The following is a 23,637-nucleotide window of genomic DNA, read 5'->3' on the forward strand; positions in this document are numbered from 1 at the left end:
AGAAGGTGGTGTCCCTTCCAAAGAGCAGGACCTCGGTTTTGTGAGTTCAACTTCAGGCAATTCCTTTGCATCCAGCTTCGATGTGAGACATGCAGCTACAAAAGTTATTTTCCGCCTTTTTGACGTCTGATGATATACATACCACAATTTGCATATCATTGGCGTAGGAGAACACTGCAAGACCATAGCTACAGATGAGATTGATCAAAGGGGTAACATAGATGTTAAAAGGTGTGGGGCTAAGAGAGGAGCCTTGAGGGACCCAACAGGGAAGGGAGACAGGAGCAGAACTAACTTCTCCCATCTCTACTAGCTGTTGCCTGTCACCAAGAAACTAGCTCAAAGCCAGAGTGGAGTCCCGAAAGCCCAACAACTGGAGCCGGTTTAAGAGGAGCAAGTGATGGACTGTGTCAAAGATCTAATAAAATCAATGTGGTTTTGCCTCCCTTGTCAAACACCATCTTCAGATTTTCCCATTGTGGGAAATGCAAGGCATCAGACTCACCCACAATAAAGTCTCCATCTCAGGTTTACATGCAAACTCAGTACGATCTGGCTGAGACGTTCAAGGGTTCAAAGAGGGCACATCTGGAGGCTGGAATGAACAGCTCTTGAGTCCTCAGTCTCAAACTGGGAGGTCATGTTGGCACCCACCATCTTCTTTCCTCAGCAGATATTACAATGATTTTTCAGTGGTTTCATGTTTACAGTGCTTAAATTGGTACCCCATACACTTCTATTGTTTGTATAAAAAAAGTGGGCAACGTTTCATCTGTTCCATTTCCTTGTGTGTTCATACGGAAGCATCTTCATGAAGCTCAATGCTCTCCATTACTATGGTGAACATCCTGCACATCATGGTAAACAGAAGCTAACAAGCATTGTAAATGCATTAGGTTTCACCTGTGTAATTAATAATACGCTGTTTTTGTTCCAAGTTGTAGCTTGCTGAGCAGTTGTACAATATAAGTTACAGAAAGTCTGCTAAAATGTTATTACTTGTTTATGTACAAAAAGGCAATATATTGTGCTGTTACTAGTGGTAAAGTGCAGGAAAAGTAATAGCAACATTTTGAAAAATGAAATGAGAGGGAAATATTAGTGTTAATTGATGTAATTGCAATGTTATGTGATCAGAGGATTTCGAACAACTTTTGGACCGGGTGCCACTGCACCTGCTGCACCATTCAAATCATGCCCCTAGTGCCTGCAAGATAACTGCATTTGTGACTGCCTTTTTAGTATTAAAATATTGCAGTACATGGTGATTAGAGGGTTTCCTGGAGCTTTGGGCCCTGGTGTCACTGCACCTGCTGCACCGTTGGAATGATGACCATAGTGCCTGCAAGTTACTGCTCTTGTAACTGCTTTTTTAGTAGTGAACTACAGCATTATTTGGTGCTTAGTAGGATCACAAGAAATTTTGGCGCGGAGCCACTGCACCTGCTGCACCATTCAAATCAAGCCCATTTTAACTGAAAGATAAAAGCAATTGTGTCTTCCTATAAAGTAGTAAAACATAGCAATATTAGGTGTTTAGAGGAGTTCTGACAACTTTTGGGCCCGGTGCCCCAGCACCTGCTGTAGCATTCAGCTCATTATGCTGTTGTCTGCAAGGTAACTGCTTGTTTAGTAGTAAAATATTGCAATATTAGGTTTTTTGTGGGGTGCCTAGAGCTTTTGGTCCTGGAGCTGCTGCACCAGCTGCACCATTCAAATCATGGCCCTATTGCCTGCTAGATAAATGCACTTGTGATTGTCTTGTTTAGTAGTAACATTTAGGAATATAGGCTTAGTTGGGTTCCTAGAACTTTTGGCCCCAGTACCACTGCACCATTCAAGTCCCTTTTAACTGAGAAGAAACTGCAATTGTGACTGCCTGTTTAGTAGTCAAATATAGCGATAGTATGTGTTTAAAGGAGTTCCGACAACGTTTGGGCCTGGTGCTACTGCACCTGCTGCACAATTCAATTAATGACCCTTTTTCTTGCAAGATAATTGCACTTGTGACAGCCTATTTAGTCGTAAAATATAGCAATATTTGGTGTTTAGTGGAGTTATGAAACCTATTGCCCCGTTGCCACTGCACCTGCTGCACCTTTTAAATCAAGCCCCTTTCAACTGCATGGTAACTGCAATTGTGTCTGCCTGTTTATTTGTAAAATATACCAATAATATGTGTTTAGAGGTGTTCTGACAACTTTTTGAGCAGGTGCCACTGTACCTGCTGCACCATTCAAATAATGGCACTAGCTCCTGAAAGAGAACTCCAATTGTGACTGCATGTTTAGTTGTAACATTTAGCAATAATCTATGTTTAATGGGGTGCCTGGAGCTTTTGGTCCAGGTGCCACTGCACCTGCTGCACCATTTAAGTCAAGCCCCTTTTAACTGCAGGGTAACTGCAATTGTGACTGCCTGTTCTGTAGTAAAATATAGCAATATTCAATGTTCAGAGGAGTTCTGAAAACGTTTCGTCCCTGTGCCACTGCACCTGCTGCACCATTGAAATCACAACCCTGTTGTCTGCAAGGTAAGTGCAGTTGTGACTGCCTGCTTAGTTTAAAATCTTAGCAATAATCTGGGTTTAGTGCGGTCCCAGGAGCTTTTGGTCCTAGTGCCGCTGTACCTTACATTCAAATAAACTCCCTTTTAAATGCAAGGTAACTGCAACTGTGATTGCCTGTTCATTAGTCAAATATAGCAATATTGTGTGTTTAGAGGAGTTCTGACAATGTTTGGGCCCGGTTCTACTGCACCTGCTGCAGCATTCAAATCATGGCCCTGCTGTTTACAAGGTAACTGTACTTGTGGCTGCCTGATTAGTAGTAAAATATAGCATAGCTCTCGAATATTAACTTTATTTTTAATGTGCAGTGTTTATTATAACATTTATCAAAATGACCATCAAGATTACTTAAAACAAAATAATCAGATAATGCCTAAAAAGTACAAAGAAAAGTATTGAGGCATGAATAGGAAATGCCACACACGTTCTAAGGCTAAACCATCTTCTTTACACAACTAAGTAAAAAAAGCAAGCATTCCACCGTACTGTTAGAAACTATCTTGACAATAAATGGGGCTTAAACAGTGTGAACAGTTTTTGTAGAAGTATTGTAAATGCGTGCAGCCAGGAGAAGTTAACACAAAAAAAGTACCACACAAATTTGAATGAACACAGCAATTTGGCATGGGAACTGATAAAAGCCCCTTTTAAGATATTTTAAATACAAGAGATTTCACAAGCATGGTGCAAGTACTGTGTAGGCAAAACCTAAAAGCCTTACGTATAACAATGTACCCCGAAGCACAGTCACTCTATTCATGAGTAGATGGATTTCAGCAGCCAGGAAATAATTATGCATTTCACTGCACCTTGTCTGGGACATGCGAGAATGAGTGAGGTTCTGTCATGAAAGAGCTTGTGAGTACTGGGGAGTTGGTTTTACAGAGATATGGAATAGTGGAAATAGTGCCCAGAACTGTGGGGTGTCCCAAAATACTGTATATCGATAATCCAACCACCTCCAGTCAGATACTACTTTCTAGTGGTGAATGCCTAATTTCTCAAGTGGCAGCTTTCATAATCCCTGCATTACCGAGACAATGAGAACCTCTCAACAACAGGACCTCTGAATCTCAGTCAACTTTGACCAACCTCGAAAAGGTGTTTGCTCAGTCTCAATTATGGAAAAGGCTCCATAGTGCAAGTCATAGTGCAGACAGATGTGGAAACAGATGTCTTAGGGCTTTTTCTGTTGCCACTCAGTAGAATTGGTAAGACCAACCATAGTGTTTACTACCTCTAAAAATCATTATCCTGCTGTCAAAAGAGGGGCCTTCACATTTAAGGAATAATATTAAACAACACACCCCATGTTCTGTGTTGATATAATTGTTCAAAAAGATCAAGAATGGCTGAGAGTGCTCATGCAGATGAGAAGGGAGAATCCCAAACTCCTATTGTAGTTTATCTCTGTAACGTGAATAGAGGTTATGGCAGAGCACATGTCTGGTATTAACAACACCAAAGCTGATTGGTTTTCTCGATTCTTCAACACAATTGAAGAAAACTCTTTTAGGCTAGGCAGCCGACTGTTGTCAGCGGTAAGGCATGAAGAGTTGCATCTTTCTTACATGCCCATCTGATTATTCGGTGTTGACATCTGGCTGTGAAGTAAATGGATTTTAGGCCACCATTTAATGTGTATTTTTCAGTAGACAGGGTTTAAGAAAGCATCTATGAAAAACTGTAGCAGAGGACAAACATATCTCATCACTGTTTAATACCTACCTAGCAAAATGTATTTCCCACAGTTATACTGCAAATACATATGTCCTGCTGAGTATATGCAACATGACATTTGATGTATAAGCCTATATTAAGAAACACGATCAGAATCAAAACTGTAGCAAACCGATATCCTGGACTAAAGCTATTTCATTGACAATGCACATTTATATAATTTTTGAGATATGTTTTTTTATCTACTTATGCTCAGATACAGGAGGATGTATGACGTTACAACGCATACTTTTACAACGCATACCTTTAGAATGCATTTTTAACAACGCAACATCCATTACAACGCATTCCATTCCAACTCATGCCATTACAACGAATTTTTAAAAACTACCTTTACAACGCATTCCATTACAACGCATACTACCTTTACAATGCATTCCATTACAACGCATACCATTACATTGCATGTATGGTAAGTATTGGATAGTGCAGGGGTAAAAATGACGATTCTAACTCCAGGGGGTTGCAACAGTAGGGTAAGTGTTGGATAGTGTAGGGGTAAAAATTACTATTCTAACTCCAGGGGTTGCAACAGTAGGGTAAGTGTTGGATAGTGTAAGGGTTGTGATGGTATGCGTTGTAATGGTATGCGTTGTAATGACTGCGTTGTAATGGCATGCGTTGTAATGACATTCGTTGTAATGACATGCGTTGTAGTGGTATGCGTTGTAGTGTCATGCGTTGTAATGGTTGTGTTGTAATGGTTGCGTTGTAATGGATGCTGCGTTGTAAAAGTTTTGTTGTAATGGTAGTGTGTTGTAAAAGTTGCGTTGTAAAGGTTGTTTCCCGAAACAGGGCATTCCTATTGAATAAACATTTCCGGCTCAGGAGATGGAACTTGTACATACTGATCCCTAAATTCTCCTATTCTGAGCTCCAAAGGATCCTCACGCAGTATATATGACCGAATATATCACAAAACAAAAATATCATAGTCAGCTCTTCAAATAGAAAGACAGTGGGATGGTAAGTATAAATAAAAATGATATATTTAGTCCAAATCAGAATATATATTGATGTTGTAAACATGGGAGTGTAAATTATAGGAATGGAAAGTATGGGAACTTTATACAGGAGCGTTGAGGCATCCCTTCCAGAGTTCATCCGCCTTGTTAAATTCATTCTTGAGCTACTGCAAGTAAGCAACGAATGTGGAGCTATAGGATAAGGTACATTTCCTGTTTTTCTGAATAAGATAACGCAGTCAGAGAGATAGAAGAAGAGGCAGGAAGCAGAAGTGGAGCATGAGGGGAACGATGATAATCAGAAGGAAGAGAGAGATGAACGAGGAGAATTTCTTCGGAAAATATGTCCTTAGCTCAGACTTGAGTTTCCTAAACCATCACTTGTCTATAGACTTCAGGGGAATTTGGATGGCATCGCATAAATAGACTATGGAACTTGGAGCACCTTGGTGCTGGGTAGCATGATGTGGAAACTTGCCCTTAGGCATGAGCTTGCTCTATCAGAAGACTGAACAATAGGCCAATTCTGAGTAGTGGAGAAAGAATGCTGGGATCAGAGGAACCAACTTTAAAGAACAGACAACATGCAATATGTTGAATATTCAAATCTCTAACACTCTCTCCATAAACCAGTCAGTGAATTCAGCTGTGCCTGTCAAATATTCAATGAGATGCAGTCGCAGAAGGTAAACACCTCCAGACGTCACTGTCTGGAGCCCAGATTCTATCAGCCACCTCCAATCGGCTTCACAACAGCCTAAGTCATCAGCATGCTGCAGTTCAACCCACCTTTTGGTATAGCTTCCGCAGAGCTCTTACATCATCGAGCCAGCCACTTAGCAGTGCTTAATAATATAAATCTCTCCGTTTCCTGCATATTGCCCACAATGTGGAAACCCCCCCAGGAGTAAAGTATGGAAGAAACTTACATTTGAGCACTTTTTTTTTCTCTTCTTTATCTCCTCTTAGAAATATTTTCATTGCACCTTTAGATAAAACCATTTCTATAAACCGTGGAAAATGTGGGACTGTTTGGGACATTTCAAACTATTATGTACCATTTTCGGCTAGTGTTCAGTGGATGTGAGAAGCCATTGGGAATATTTGTGAATGTCAAGTAAGTTATCACACTTGAGGGTGTTCACCACATTCATGATGCCTGTCGATGTACAGGTCACACTGCAGCCTTCATTCCGCACACTTAAATGGTGCAGGTCAATTATAGGAGAGAGCCTAGGCAGTCATTTGTGCCTATATCTTACTTACCAATTGAAAAAACCCACTCCTGTGCATCTTCAGGACCATTTTTTATCATGCCACTTTGGGGGCAGGTCAAGGAACAGCATGAAGAACCGTGGAATGACAAGGGTATTTACCCAGAAACCATTTCCAGAAGACAGGACTCATATTAAGTATATCAGTAACTGGAAGAGGGATGAGGAAAAGTGTGATGCATTGCAAGAAATCCTGCTTTTGGCCCTGTGAGCCAAAACTCAGTTTTTTTGGACCAGCTCCTTGACATGGCGAAGCTTCAGACCATTCCTGCAGATTCTGCGGGACTCTGACTAATGGTAATACTCGTGACAACTCTTCAGTTGTATCCTGATTCCAGGGTCCAGGGTCTGGGGCAACTACTAAAATCCAAATTAGAAAAGTTGGTACAATCCGGGCTTTGACTTAGAGGGCACCAAGGCTGAACAGTTAAGGCTCAGTCCTTAAGCCTGTGGTGGGTTTAGAAATTCAGCTACAGGTAACCCTTTCATGTAGTAAAATATAATAGGCCCCATACAATGAAATCGCCACCATGTGTAGAGATCTCAACCCTTCCTCTCGCTATATTTTATAGAGCTAACCTACATAATCACAGGGGGGATTGGGGAGATAGAAGGCAGGCAGCACCTGGCATGCAGAGGAGGCAAGGACCCATAGCTAGTAACAACTAACCCCTATGGGCAATTTAAATGTTCAGGCTAAAGCATGATGCCCCCCCCGAAAGTGTACCGTACTCTTTGTGCGCATGGACAATGCAACCAGAATTGACATTGTGTACTGGCCTGGGAGTCTGGGGTCCCAGTATAAGAGACGGAACATATTATTCGCCACATGTGAAGAGTGGGTTATACTCAAAAGTAATACCAAGCAAAATATGTTTGTTTTTCTGCAAATCTGCAAATTATAAGACTGCCACCAACTGTCTGTGCCTCTAATGTCTGTCCAGTGGTGTGATGGCACCATTCCTAAGAGTTACAGGCAGAGGTTTGAGTGGCCCGAGTCCCTCTGGGTCTCAGTAGTAATGAAAAACGGACATTGAAACGGGTCCGTATAGAAGCGCTAATGGGATTTCATTAACTTTAATGGCAGAAACACTGATCGTTTACTGAACAACGAGTATAAAAAGGATTAAGGTAATCAATGTCAGCGATTTAATTTCTATTTCACAAGTTTTACTTAATCTTCGATTTCCTAGGAGTGTTTGCTATTTCCAGGATGTTGTGTTTATGTATATTGTTGTGTAGCATGTTACTCTTGTGAAGTTTAATCTTTGAACTGGGTCATCTCCATGAGTTTCGATGGGGCCAATTGAGAGCTCTGGAGTTGAGGCTGGAGGCAGTGTGAGTTTCTCCCAGTGCCTATCAGTGGGTCATAAATGAGTTCAGCATACATATGGCCCTCCTATTCTTGGCCTTTATGCAGAGAGCACATGTCTCAGTAATGTTTAAATCAGTTTCTCAATTGCCTGTTTAAGCTACACCCTAAATTATGTAAGCCATACAGACCCTGCACTTTTTTCCCCCAACTTAAAGCCCTGGTTACGCCACTTTGGACACATTTTCTTTTCCTACAGTGGCTGTCACTCTATTGGGGAGAAACATTCCTCAAAATAAATGAAACACTTCTAAGGAAACAGAGTTTTTTTTTTTTTAAAAACCTGTACAGTTCAATAAAATTACAATCACGGGCCAACAACCGCAGGGGCCGGCCACAACACAAGAATAAGATTCAATGTATTATCTAACGGCAAAGATCTTCAGCCGACAACCCAGAGGTCCGGCAGCAAATCAGGATAAACATTGTATTGAACTAACAACACGTTTGCAGGAAAAGACAAAGGTTTCATTTTATGTTTAATCCCCCCCCAACCAAAAAATCAAGGAAAATGAAACAGACATATCTGGTGCCATACCTTCAAACACTATGATAAAGTGAGCGGGTAAAAATAGAATAGTTAAACAACAATGGAGGAGTACCCCCTGTGGGCGAAAAATACAAAGAAAAATACAAAGAAGAAAGTGTTTCTGTATCTGGAGCTTAAGGCTCCAGATACCCGAGTACCCGGATACCCGAGTAAGATCCTAAACAAAAGTCAGAAACGAGCCCGCAATCAACATCGAGCGGCTCTCCTAGAGGAATCAACCAGGACGGAGGAGGAAACCCCCCTAACATGTGTCACAACGTATAACACAATTTCCAATGATGTAACTAAGATAATAGGAAAACATTGGGGCATCCTCAATACTGGCAATCTGAGATGGGAAAAGCCCCTTTTTTCACACAGAAGGGCAAGGAGCATCAGAGATGCAGTGGTGAACACTAGACCCAAAATAAATACGGTGGAGAATGAGTCAGTCCTTAACACGTGGGGGCTACCAAAAGTGACAGGACACTACAAATGCGGCAACTGCAGCGTATGCCCTTTTACTCACAACACTAAAACCTTACAACTGGAGCCGAATAAAATCTGGACGATTAGGGGGCATACTAACTGCAATAGTGAAAATGTTGTGTACTTGTTAACATGCCCCTGTAACCTATGCTACGTGGGAATGACCAGCAGAAATATTAAAACACGTATTGGTGAGCATAGGAGCACCATTAGGTGCAAAAAGGCCAATACCAGGCTTACCGAACACTATCTGTCGGTAGGGCATAACGCTGATGAAATACAATGGACTATAATTGAGCAAATAAAATCAGGAACAAATGTGAACCAACGCCTTTTTGAAAAGGAACAAAGGTGGGTTTACAGACTTGCAACCCATAAAACTGGCCTTAACGATAATATTCCATGGAATACAGTAATGGGTTAACTGACCTTCTAATGTTGGTTTCTATGTAGAGAGTGTGGTAATTTCAAGTACCCTGCACTGAGACTTCGAACTGACTAAGAGTCATAACACCGAGACTCTTAATTTAAGCCCACCATTTGACTTGCCTAATTTTTGCATACTGAACCTCTCCTTTTAGCCTCCAATAATTGTTTTCCCAAAATGTTTAACTTTAGGCTGGGACGAGGCTCCTCCGTGAGCTTCATCTTCCCAGCAGTTGTCCTGACAACCGCAAACACTAAAACCCATGTGACCGCAGCGTCAGACGAAGCGTTAGCGGGTTCCGCCCCTGAGCTTCGCTCCGATTGGTCCGCCGGGAGCCTCTGATTGGAGCCACGCCTAGCCAGGAAGTAGCAAACAGTTTACTTCTCGGCGTCGCTACCACATCGGAACACTCCACGGGGCATTCACGAGTTGGAACTAAGTAGGTTTGTACGCCAGACGAGCAGAAGCCGCAAGTAAGTGCCCTGTGATTAAACGTAAGACGCATACCATACGTCTCAGACCTAAATGCATCCAAGAGAGGCGACATTTTAATTGGATGCGCGCCTTTCATTTTCTCGCAATTTTCAGGTGACGGATACTTGCCGTCTTGGTCAACTCGATGCCCATGAAGCGCTAATTACCGCTTCAAGTGTAAGCAATACAACAACTCTGTGTGTTATGTTTTCAACAAAAAATGACCAGCTTTTTTGCGGCACTAGACTATAGTTGCCGTTCACTTCCAGTAATGCCTGGGCGTGTTGTGACGCCGCACTAGTAGTGGCGATTGCTCTCCCACACCTCCCCCTCCCTTTTCACGTGTCCCAACAACTAGTATACCAACTAGATGCTGGACTCTCTCTTTTAGCACATCCACGCTCCGGTAACTACCGCCTGAGCACTACTTTCTTGTACCATAGACAGACCACGGGTACGACCTGATATTTTAGGTGTTCTACTACCACCTGAGTTTTGGTGAACCCACCTAGCACAGTATTTGTTAAGTGTGTACCCTTGTTTTGTCCTCCCCAGTAATATACCCAACCCTCTATGTTTTTCTTTTACAGGTTTCTCTCCTGACCCAGGAAAAAGCACATTTTTACACCAAACCACAATTTGTGGTTTGCTTTTGAACGAGGGTTGGACGCGCCTTAGCGTGTGCGGACCACCACGTTCAAGATACACGGTCCTGACGAAAACCCAAAAATTTTACAGATGGTTGAAACATGTAGACCTACTTTTAACTAATTCACATAGCACACTCCGCTATTTTTAGAACTATCACACTTCTTGAGACACCAAAGCCTTCCTAATTAGGCACTGGTGCCACATATATTTTAATAGGGATCAAGCACTCAAGAATAAATTCTTGGTGTGAGTAGTCTTGGCCCCTTTTTAACACACGTATCACAGTTATCTTTTGCACATATAAAAAAACAAAGAAACCCGCTCCACTGTAACCAGGTGTCGCAGCACACCCTATGGGCACTCGGCCTATGGGGTGATGAAGCATGTCACCAACCAGGTTGGTGAGTGAGGGGTCTTCTCTAAGGACTACTACTGTCCTGTAAAGGGATGGGGCAACTTTTGCTAACCAGAGCCTTAAGCTCCATATACAGAAGCAATTTCTTCTTTGTATTTTTCGCCCACAGGGGGTACTCCTCCATTGTGGTTTAACTCTACTTTAGGGGACCAGGAGTTCCCACCACACATAGTCTGTGCAATCTCCCTTACTCTCTCCTTTGTTGTATACAGAAAATAGAATAGTCACAGATCAATTTAAAGGGAATGACTGAGACGCCTGCGCTAGCAAACACAAGACAGGATATACAGCTAAGCAATCTATAACCCAACGCAGCCGCCCACACACAGACCCCGCCCACCCATTGACACCAGGATAGAAAAAGAAGTATGGTTACCAGATACTGGAATAAATACGTTCAGGATAATTCGCCCACGTTATGCATAGAGAAGAGACCAAAAGAAAATAAAAGGACAAAGAAATCGTAAAAGAGGAACACGGACAAAAAAATAATAAACCCATCCCCCCACCTTGCCCTAGGACATACATCTCAGTCCTGACCCTTCCGCACCTTCATAGGAGCCCCTCCTGGTCGAACCGCTGAGTCGACACAAGCAGCCGCATGCCAAGAGAGTTCAAAAAGAGTGTGACCAAGACAGATCCTGAACAACCCCATCAGCAGCGAAACTCTCCCTCAACGACAGGCAGTCTCGATGTTGCTTCCTCCACACCCACACCGCAGCCATGGGGGAACAGGATGAAGAGAAGGCACCAATAGAGTCAGCGACAGGAAACTCAAGGAAAAGAACGTCAGTCAAGTCTCGAACCCACATTAGAGACGATGCACACTGCAGAACGTTCCAAGCATTAGGGTCACAATCTTCCGATGCACTGACCAAGGGCTCCAAACACTCTTGTCACGCAGGGTCCTCATTGGGAAACAACATTACGGTCTCGGGTGTCGTAGCCAGGCGCAGGTCATGTAGCGAAGCAGGGTCCGGTCCCGCAAATCCTTTGTCCATTAAGCCCGCAATCATTCCGCACATCAGGGCGTCCATACAAGCGTGAAACGCCCCGATGGCTGCCATTACTGTTGCAAGCGACGGCTCACGCTCCGTCCGATTCATCACTCCACTCACAGAAACAGACATTTACGTACCCTCCAGAGACCCCGGGCTCTCTGGGGGGAGCGGATAATGGCAGTGCGGACGGCTTTAGAGGGTGGCTGCACACTTCCTGCGGCTGCAAACAGTACCCCGCTGCCGCAGGCGGAGACCCCGACCACCGAGCCCCGGCGGGGGCCAAACCGGGTCCACAGGACGAGGACCTCCGCCCACAGCCTCAGTAGTGCCGCTGCACTCCTCTCACCAAAGTTGAATACTCCAAAGTGATTGCCGTCGAAATTGGACTTACAATACTTCCACCGCTGTAGACCGGACCCTGGTAGCGGCTGGCAGCCGATGTTGTTCAACTGCAGCCCGGCCAGACCAAAACTCGAGACCCCGGCTTTCCAGATGAACTAGGCCTCAAACTTCAACTCGACATAACTTCATCAAATCAGCGAATAAAGTTTCCGGGATAGCACCATCGGAGCATACATAGATTCATACACCTTGAGGTCGGGAGCAAAATCAGGATTTTCATCAGGATCATCTGGCGGGGGACGGAGATCGACGGAGCCGGGAGCCTCAGCAGCCATCTGTTATGAGTTTTCTTGAGTAGACAATGTTAAAATAGTGAAGTTGTGTGAGACAGTGATACAGTGCCTGAGACTTCTGAGATTTCTGTAGGGCACTAAATCCAGGCTCCTTACACTGCATGCAGGGCATATTCATGCAGGACGAGAAGAGCAGATGGCCGGATGAGGTCCAGTGCAGAGATCTTCCTGATTATTTTGAACACTTGGGGTCATATTTACAAAATTGTGGTGCAGTGCAATGTGTCGTCTTTGTGCACTGCTTCACAGGGAAAGGGCAGGAATGCACTGTATTTAAAAGAATATGGCGCATTCCTACCCTCGTCCCTGCGCTGTGCCGTTTTGGCTGCCTAGCACCAATGTAGGCCCGCCTGTGTAGTAAGAAGGATTGTTGTGTGCAGGAAGGGGTACCATGGTTACACTCCCACCCCCAGGAACCTCTTGTGTACCCACTTTTAGTCCAATGTCTCCAGTCAGGAGAAAACCATTTCTGCAGTGTGGTAGCTCATTGTTCGAGAATCCAATCCAAAAACCTAAACTCAAGCAAGAATGTTGAATCAGAGCACTATGGGCCGATTCACAGAATGAACTTAAGACTAAATCCTAAACTTACTACTTTTTGGTATTCACAGAATGCATTTACTACTTTCGGGATTCACAGAATAAACTTACTACTTTCGGTATTCACAGAATAGATTTAAGACTACTAACTTTACTTCCGCACTCGGGCCGGAAAGTCTGGCCCGGAGGCTAAGCTTCCGGCTTGGGGGCGGAGCTTACGGCCCGGAGTCGGAGCTTGCGGCTTGGTGGCGGAGCTTCCGGCCCAGAGGCAGAGCTTGCGGCTTGGAGGCGGAGGTTCCGGCCCAGAAGTGGAAATTTCAGCCATGGCTAAATACCCACCTCCGAGCCGGAAGTTCCGCCTCCAAGCCGCAAGCTTCGCCTCCGGGCCGGAATTTCCGGCCCGAGTACAGACGTAAAGTTAGTAGTCTTAAATCTATTCTGTGAATACCGAAAGTTGTAAATTCATTCTGTGAATCCTGAAAGTAGTAAGTTCACTTTGTAAATCCCGAAAGTAGTAAGTGCATTCTGTGAAAACCAAATAGTAGTACGTTTAGGATTTAGTCTTAAGTTCATTCTGTGAATAGGGCCCATCGTTTTCTCTGCATGTTAATTATGGTCAGAGTCTCACTGATTAATATTAATATAACATTTAAACACTATTAGACATCAAAAGTAAAATTACCTATAACGTTTCATGAGTTTAATTATTGATTCAATGGCCCAGGTGAAATTCAATAAGGCGAGTCCTCACATTTGGCAAATCCTCCACCAAGTGGATAAACATGATATACACAGGGGCAGCTCCTCTGCTAAGGCAGAGTAGCGTCGCCCCACTGCCCGCAGAGGCAAAATAAAAATTATCCTAATGCAGATCATTTTATTTTTCATCCTGCGGCTGAGTCTTAGGGGCGGGGCCACAGGACTACACAGCGGGGAGGAGGAGTGATGAGCCATTCTGCAATGAGCATGAGAGTTTGGACCGCTGTCTCAGGCCGGCCAAACCCTCATGTGCACTGACATCTCCCCAATCCAGCTGTATTTCTAGGTGGAGAGATCAGCAGGCAGGGTCTCCATGCTCCTGATGAAACGCAAAACCAGTGTACTCAGCCCAATCCCTACGCCTCTCAGGAGAAGCTGGAAGATTCAGCCCTTGAGAAGAGGAGAAGGTCGGGGAGCAGCGCGGCAAGCGGAAGACTGGCAGGTAAGTAAGTTTTCTTTAAAAAAAATATATTTTAGCTCCCTTGCGCTGCCCCCTTGCCACGCTGTCCGACCCGTCTCTCCACACTTAATTTACATCAGCCGCTACTGGATATACATTTCCATAAAAAAAAGGAATTTATGTGCGCACATACAGCCCTTCACAGGCGTGCACCAAACAGCCACATTTTTGAAGTTGTACTGCAGAGAGCAACTCTACGTTTTAATTGACAAGCTGAAATTATGCATGGCACTAAAACAAAAAATAACAATAATAAATGAGCATATAGATCACTCAAAATAGATCGTAAATTGACATTTTACCTCATACCCTAAAGTTCGACCACTGTTGATTTTCCATGAAATGGCTTCCCATGAAACTACAATGACCGAGGCTGATAGACTCCGTGCTGAAATTGCAGATGGTGCCACTGTGGGTTCTGTGTTTCCATGAAAAAGTAAGCACATCGGGTTAATGGGTTGATTAATAAACAAAGTCGTGCATTTTTACAAGTAAAACAAAGGTAATATTATTGATGTTTAAGTATATATAAGTACGACTGCTTTGGAGTTTACAAAAGCTGGAAATTACAGCTTTAATACCATCTCACCCCAAAAAAAATGTTTACTCAACTTTGAAATAATAAGACTTTGGAAGTATTTCAAAGTGTGACTGAAGGTTTCTGGCAGAAATCAGATATGGGCCTATTGCTCGCCAAAGTGGATGACAACGCACCTCCAGGTCATTTCAGACGCTGAGGCAGAGTTATGAAGGCTCTGCCCAGGTTCTACGTAGGGCCAGATGTATCAACGCTTTTTGCAATCGCAAATGAGCCGATTTGCAGACTAGGCCAGTTTGCAAACGCAAAAATCATTAGGCAATGTGTGAAACATTTTTAATTCTCAATATGGGTAATCGCAGTTATTCGCGATGACCTAAATTGTGAATGCAGTTAGGGAATCGCAATTTATGGATCCCTAAAGGCAATTCTTGTAGCTATCGCAAAATGAGAATTAGCATTATGGAATTGCAAATTACCACCAACTTCTAGTTGGTGGTAATTTGCTAATTCCTAGAAAAATGCACTATTTAGCATTTTGCTAAGTGCCATGAGGTCCACCTACATGCCCTTAGGGCCCTTAGGGCATGTATGTGCGCCACATGTGCACACATGCATATTTCAGGGGTGGAACAGGGTGTCCTTATGGCACCCTTGCGCCCTTGAAATTGCATGCCCAATTTGCAAGTACCTATTGGGTACTCACCCATGCATGCAATTCCTATTCATTCCTATGGGCCTCTAGGCCCATAGAAATGAATGGGAAGCCATTCCTTATTTGCGACTCACAATTTGCGACTCGTAATTAAGGAATGCGTAGGAGTCGCTAAATTTTTGCAAAATTCTACACACATTGCATTTTGCGAGTCTATAATAGCAAATCAGTAAAATTCGCTATTATAGACCCGCAAAATCCAATGCTGATTCATCTGGCTCTGTCATTAAGAGCCACACAAAGCAGCACACAGTCTTGATGATCTTTTCATCATCATCAAATCATTATTTCAGCATACAGCCATAAAAGAACAGATTAAAACAACAATTCATTATATGAATAAAAAGGGGGAGGCATCAACTAAGGCACGTCGCCTTGCGAACATGAACATTACAGCCAGTGATTTGCTGCCTCAGCCTCTATGTTACCTGAATTGATTTAAAGGGGAACTAAGGTTGTGCCTTATTGGTCACATAGAATATAGGAACCTAGAAACAGCAAAAACTATATATTGGTTTGTAGAATGCTGCCTGGTTCCTAGATTGCAGCCAACCAGAATTATACTGACCTTCTTATACGCTGGACAAAATAAAAGGATATGTACCCCTGATTTAGGCGAGGTTCCATAGGAGGGGCATACTTGCTTTATTGTCCTTGTCATGCAGGCCCTGCAGGAAGTGAATGAATGCAGTGGCAGGATCCCAAGTCCTAGACAGTGCAGTAAGGATCTCATCGAGAAACTGCTCTGATTTATATTCATCCTTCCTCAGGAGGAAGGTATCTGTCAGGGAGCTCAAAAGAGAGCTCAATTTAAGCTGCATGAAGTTTCTCTTCAGGATCACCTTAGAAATAAGAGAAGAAGCCCCCCTCGGGTCCTTCCACAATCTTTCATTCCCCATCATCCTCAAGGGCTCTCTAACATACTTTAGCCAGGGAAGATGACTAGACCCCAGAAGACTAAGTAGTTTCTCTATCTTTTGTTGATAGGGGTGTAGCTCTGCGGTAGCCCATATCCTTCTCTATGATGGTATTGGTAAGACCGGACCCATCTGAGATCAGTCTGAGCCCCACATCCAACCTGAGGGGAAGCAGTAGAGTACGAACAGGGAGGTCTAGCAGCTGCCGAAGAAATCAGTTCTCTGAGGTCACAAGTGCAATTGCATCCTTGTGGTCCCATAACTCAGCCAAATAGAGAACAGCACCCAGGGCTTAGTGATTCTAAACCTGAATTACTGGCGAGTAGGAGCCCTGCCTTACATTTAACAGCCCCCCTATATGATGTACTAATTTAAGTTTACGCATTGAGATGTGTGTGGCCAACTCCAAGTGCTCAGTGAGGGTGATCCAAGGTATTGAACTGTTTGCGCCCGGTCAAAAGGGGTCCCCTTCAGTGTGGGATTCAATCTAGTAGTTGGGCGGGGATTAAGCACCATATATTTTTTTGCCACATGAATTTCTAAGCCTCTCCATCTTCAGAAACTACTACATTTATCTAGGATTTTCTGTAGCCCCATAGGAGATTTAGAAAAGAGGAGCGTATTGTCTGAAAGCATTAGGGTGGGACCTTCATATTAGGTGATCTTCAGGCATCACTTCCACATAGGCTTCTGTGGGCTATCGAGTCATGCACACAGAGTATGAAAAGGGCTAGGTCACACCCTCCATTGCCAGGGAATGGATTAGTCACTGCTCCCACCTGACTGCATCTAACTTGGGAAAAGTTGTGCCCAAATTGGCTAAAACTTGCTGGAGCGTGGACCAAGGGACTAGAACAAAGGCAGTTTGTAGGCCGACAAACACAACATATAGCCACCCGCCCTCAGGGGCAACAGTTGTACAGTATAACAGTTGAAGCCTACACATTTGGTCTATGGTGGAGGTGCAGTCACTAACGCCAGCTTATAATGGAGTGAGTATGGCATTAGCTTACATCCAAACTTATAGTCTGTCTAGGATGATTCTGCTGAACAAAGTTTGTGTATTATCTATAAGACTAATGGGTCTATAGTTGCTTGGTAAGAGAGGGGAGCCCTTTTATAAATTGGTATGATTTCAGCCCTAGCCCATGTTGAGGGAATGGGTAACTTACTCCGAATGCGTTAAAGTATCGAGAAAAATATGGGCCCGGACATCAATCTCATCAAGGAACAGGTTGCACTGGATCTTGTCTATCCCTGGAGCCTTGTTGGGACTATCTTCTTGATCACTGAGAACACTTCCTGGTTTGTGATGATTGGGTATTCTACACTTCCAGTCTTGGAAGAGACAGGTCGTGAGGATCTATGAAAAGTCCCCAATCAGCACAGTCTAATTTGGAACACAGCCCAGCAACATTCCAGGAAAGAGTCTTAGTGGGGAGTGGGGACAGGGTGATCTTGGCACATTAGGGTTTCTTTCCCGGGAGACCGCCCCAAGTTCAGAGAGCCAGTTGGCATCAGGGGACAATAGAGTTCCTGAGATCTCCACATCTCTGTCAGTACTGTTAGACTCACACATAGTCCCACTGCTTACTAGTCTGGGACTAGCCCTTGCCTCTTCCCTGGGGGGATGAAATAGGTCTGGTGATTCAGTTTCTGCCTTAATTTTGGGATCAGTTTTTTCCAGCTGCCCAGGACATTGATCAACAATTCTTTTGTCCCCCACCCTCCTGTTGATGACTGATAAAGCACCCCTTTCACTGGATACTGCAAGTGGGGTAATATAATTAACTGCCTAATTGTCATTGAGCCAATCAATTCGATCTAAGGTTTTAAATTGATTAGACATACGAACATCAAAAAACACATGATTGAGCTGTAGATCACGGGAAGCTGCCTCTATTACAGAGGCAAGAAGAGAGCTTTGCTTCAGCAGAGGGCAGCCATGCCTGGTTTATGAACTGAGTTTATAGAATTTGCCCAGGGGCATTACTGCAGTGCCTGGCCTGCCTTCTTGCGTGCCCACTGAATCAAATAACAATCCACGCACCAAGTGTGGATTTTTAAAGTTAATTAGTACACAGCCCACCAGTCCCAGCCCACTCTACCCCACTCTGTAAGTCAACCAACTGAGGGGAAAATCCTAATTCCGCGAGAGCTAGTCCAATGTTTTGTTTACAAGCTCTTCGTGCGATTCCCTCTGGTCATCACGCTGCTGAAGATCGCATGTCACAATTGCTACATAAAGGCACGATGCAGGGTGTAAGGGTATCACAAGGCCATAGGTCCTACAAAGTAAGCTAATACTTTCATCTTGGTGCATTATACCTTCCTAGGTGTTCTTGGCAGTATGTTGACCTTGGTGCAGAATGACACCTATCTGCACTTGGCGGTTACTCAGTAAAATAGGGAGCACTGCTGGCAGATATATCAGTCCTAGAGGAGGTCAAGAAGCTATTGTGGCTGGGAACACCAACCACCCTGCTTGTGGTGCTTGTGAGAAGTTGGGCTGATATATGATGTTTCCAATTCTGGAACCACCTTGTATCAGTCCAAGCAACCCTTATGGTGTCTGGTTGTAAGTCAACCTTATTAGACAAGCTATCATAGGGGTAGCATGGACTAAGCAGCCTTAAAGGCTTAACTCAAGAGGTCGTGTTAAGCGAGCTGTTTTACCAATCACAATCCTGTAATATCAAATGAAAGGACACCACACAAGTATATATTATAAAAATATATGTGTTTATTTCTAAAAATAATCCCCAATACTCTTTATGAGCAAAGGGGCACAAGCGTTAAATCAAAAGCACAGTATAACATACAAAGTTGCACAATTATGGATGAGGGCGGGTGGCCACTCAAACCATATATTAAGAAAGTGTTCTAAGAGATCCCAATCGAACAGTGGTTAGGCCTAGGGCCTAGGGAATCGCTGGGAGCAGTCGGGACAAGCAATGCTGAAGTCGGGAAAAGCCCGCGGGATTCGGGTGCAGCGCTTAAAGCACACGCATGCACCAATGTAAAGTCAATGGTGCGTAAAAGTTACACAAATAGAGTTTTAGGATACTTCCGCTGAACCTAGATGGACAAAACTTAAGACCCAGGCCCTAGAGGTGTGTACCAGTGTGGGAACACCGGCGTTGCAATGTTACCTCACCCACAGGAAGCGGGTGCATAGGGTCGAAGTGGCGTCGGGTTTCGTCACGCAGGTTCTTGGTGCTTGAAGCTGAAGATGCTGCAGGCGATGTGAAGGAGAAGTGTCCGGTGTGATCCAAGGGTGGATCAGAGTAGAAAATTACCTGAAAGCAGAGGGAACAGAGTCTGGGTCACTCAGCAGTGACCAGGGTGGAACCAGGACGGAACCAGGCAATGTCGGGCGCAATCAGGTGGTTGTTGAGGAGCTTCTCTCCGCTGCCACGTGGGCTCTGGGGAATCTGCGACGTCCAGGAGCGGGTCACGAGCTGTCCCAAGTGACCGGGCCAACGCGTCGAGCCAAAGCAAGCATAAGGGCCCACGCAGCACTCGTCGAGTGTAGAGGGGTGAGCTTCGGTGCAAGAGTGGCTCAGGGTTGGGGCTTCTCAAACCCCGGTGTACAGCTTCGAGGGTCACTCGTGGGCTGCACGGTCTGCGTCTCGTGGTCTTTTCAGGATGGCGTGCCCCACGCTTCCGGTCGCCTCCACGGGTCTCAGCTCTGCAGGGACTGTGGATCGGGCTGTAAGAAGGCAGGCAAGCTTGATCTCGTCGATCTCTGTTGCTCGAGTTCTGGCAGGAACTGCAACAAAGCAGACGTCGAGGTGCTGGATGGTGCCTGTTTGCACAGGGTGGTCCCTCCTTGACCACAAGGTAGATTCTTCAGTCTTCTACGTTGAGTAGGATGTCGAAGGGTCCAGAGTTTCGTTTCAAATGTTTCATCAGGATAATCTGAGTGCGTTGGCACTGCTCCCATTCTTATACCAATCTAGGGGGCTGGATTACCTGCTAGGTTCCCTCCTATGGGTGGGACCCAGGAAGGGGGTGGATACACCCCTTTCCTTTGATCCAGGCCGCACTGGGACAGGGGCTGGTGTGCCCCAGAACCGGTTTGGCCGGATTATGCAAGGGGCAGCCTTGTGCTCCCCAGGCAGTGTCTGGTTTCTTTCAAACCTCCCTGCTACAATCCACTATCTCCTGTCTGGGGTGGTGCAGCACCGCCCTGCGACAGGAAACCCTTTGTCCAGGCCTCCTATGCTGAGTTTCGGTCAGCAGCAGGAGGTCAGACTCGTGTCTGTGGCAGAAGCATCCATTTTGTGGATCTGAGGCTCTTTTAAAAATCAACCGCGTTTCAGTAAAGTAACATGTCTTCTGCCTCTAGAGGGGTGGAATGCTATCCCCGTTGACAGGACTGTCGAGGGGATAGTATTCCAAATCGTATGACATCTTACACAACATGTTTTGATAAAGCCAAACTAAAGTTGCTATATAACCGCGAGGATTATAATGCGCTTAATAGTATATGGTATGGCATTATCCCGGAACAGCTTAGGGAGTTGTTCCCGACAGCTGCAGACAGGCTCAGCTCATGCTAGAGCTCCATCTCACATTAAACCACGCACTCTGCCTCCAGGATTGATAAGGCCTTCCATAGGAGTGGCTCACAGGTTTATATGTGTCCAGATATAGGTTTAGATATAGGTATACTATATCTAAGCAAGAGGTGATTACACCAACTTGCCCCAGTTGAGTGATCAGCCAGTTGTGTCAATTTAAGGACCAGCCAGGGGTGGCAAAAGATATGCTGCAGCCCCTGGTAGGCCTTGGTGGCACCTATGCCCTGAGCACCTATAGTGCATGGTACAGGGGCTGACAAGGAGTCCATTTCCAATTGTGGTATGTACCTATAGCACATGTATCACGAATTTAGAGAGAGAACAGCAGGCTGGGGGTCTGATTAGCAGGCCCACAGCCTCAGTAAGTCACAAAACCAGTGAAGCAAAAAGCAAAGATTTGGGGTGACCATAGGATAGCAGACCCTACTCTCCTACAGTGCCGGTCTCATGTACCAGTGAAATGAATGCCTGTGATTTATTAATATCTTCAAGTTTTTGCTCCATCTGTGAAAGGCATGTCAGGATTAGAACTAATTCCATTCTCAAAATGTTCTTGACTTCGGAGGTGACGTCTATATCTAGTTGGGCCATCCGAGGCTGATGTGAATCATTACCTACTCCTAGTTCATTGCTGAGGGACTGATCAGAAAAGGTGGGGTCCCAAGAAAGGTCAGTTTGGGTGCCAACATCAATAGATGTGTTCCAGGCCATCCTTCTGGAATTCTAGGTGGCGGCAGAAGACCAGCCGTACTCCTCGTAATGCACCTCAGAGAGGTCGCTATAGTAGCAGGACATGAGGCATGGTATTGGGCCTTGCCCAGGTTGCAAGAGGCTACATTCACGGAAGATAAGAATGTACTTGTATCTGTCGTGCTGATTAGTGGGGTTGACAACCCAGAGTTTAGGGACAGCATCCTTTCTGTCAATTCGATCTCAGTAGAGACAACCCCCACAGCCCTCTGTAACATCTGGTCTGGCAAGGTATTTTCTGGACGGGGAATATAGCTGTTGTCCACCTGATGCCCTTTCTTACTCCCATAGTACCCTCACAAAAATGAGCTAGAAGAGGTCAGACACGCAGAGAGTAAAAGTCTCTGAGAACCTTATCATCTGTTATATCTAAGGAGCCTGCTTTGCAGGAATCAGCACCTCAACTTCTCAGAGTCCTCAACTGGAACGTGAAATAGCATCCCTGGTGTCACAACATTAAGCTCCAGACAAGCACACAGGACAAAGGAGCATAAAAAGCTTGAGAGGTCATATAAGAAGCTAGAAATGTCACTCACACAAAATTTGATGCAGGTGTAAGGGTGAGTGGCCTAGCCTTGTTCTCTGGCGGATGGGAACAGATGGGCCCAGTCTTCGCCCGGCTGCGTCCCTTATGTGTCCCACACTGCTGGAATAATCAAGCACTTTTCAGCACTGCAGGTCTGTCTGGTCCCTCCCTCACCAAGGGGAATGACGAGAGGCGAAGTCCCACACCAGCAGGGCCTCAATAATGATTGTGCAAAGTGCAGGCAAGAAAGCAGCAGAGAATGGTCTCCTGCGCCACAAAAATAGTCAAGTATGTTTCAGCACTGTAGGTAACTCCAGCCCCTCCTTCACCAAGGGGAATGCTGGGGACGGAACCCCACCCCAATGAAGCCTCAGAAATGCTTGCCCAAAGTACGGGGAAGAAAGCAGCAAAGAATGTTCGAGTCTAATCAGTGTATTCATGCAAAGTTAATTAAAGCCATTACATGTACATATAAAACATATTAAATCTTAACATCTATACTACTATTATAAAGAGAGAACAGAAACCTTTTGGCAAGGTAAACTCGGGAACCACTGCGCCAATCCACACACCCAATACATTGTTGTAAACCACAGGGTGTGTAGAAGGACATAGGCTGCATAAAATAAAAAATAAACGTAAATTAAAAAAATTAAGTTTTAAAAAAAAGTAGTCCCCTAAAACAAGCGCCGGCCGCGACGTAGCGCTGACTGCGACCTACACCTGCGTGATGACGCGCGGGGAGGAGCGGTGACGAGGGCCGACATGCGGCGAGGAGTGATGAGTGGCGCGGTGGCTCAGGTAAGGCGAGGCGGGAGGCGGACCGGGCCGCTTCGAACAGCTATTTGACAGCAATGCCATTTTCGTTCGTTCTGTCTGGCGGAGTTCTTTTTTTGCAGAGTTCAAAGCAATTCTTAGTAGCATTTCACCCCCACATTACGCCAACCCACGCCCAAGCCTGCTTCAATCCCCGAGCACGTCCCCTCGGTTTAAAACGGAAGGAAATGCTTAACATAGCTTGGGAGGCGTTCACGGTCTCAGAAAGAGCAGGCGTGTGATAAATGGTGTTTCGCCCATAACTACAGAACACGTGACATTGTGAAAGAATCTCTAACACGCCGATGGATGGCATGGAACGAGGTGAACCCTGCGATCACCTGGGGGGTTTACATGCAGAACGCCACGGGCATCCGTCTGGCTCAAGGCAGTTTCACTTCTCTGCTCAGGATGCAGCAATGCGACAAG

At 44.9% G+C, this 23,637-nt stretch overlaps 1 protein-coding gene across 1 annotated transcript in view; it reads right to left on the reverse strand.

Moving 5' to 3' along the window:
- Window positions 1-23,637, reverse strand: part of LOC147692934 (contactin-3-like) — an 830,755-nt gene that overhangs the window by 20,150 nt on the left and 786,968 nt on the right. Inside the window, exon 19 of the mRNA XM_086939195.1 lies at window positions 14,663-14,778. Coding sequence (XP_086795321.1) covers window positions 14,663-14,778 — 116 coding nt within the window. The remainder of the gene's footprint in view (window positions 1-14,662; window positions 14,779-23,637) is intronic.

Source organism: Lissotriton vulgaris, chromosome 9, assembly GCF_964263255.1.
Source record: "Lissotriton vulgaris chromosome 9, aLisVul1.2, whole genome shotgun sequence".
Lineage (NCBI taxonomy): Eukaryota > Metazoa > Chordata > Amphibia > Caudata > Salamandridae > Lissotriton > Lissotriton vulgaris.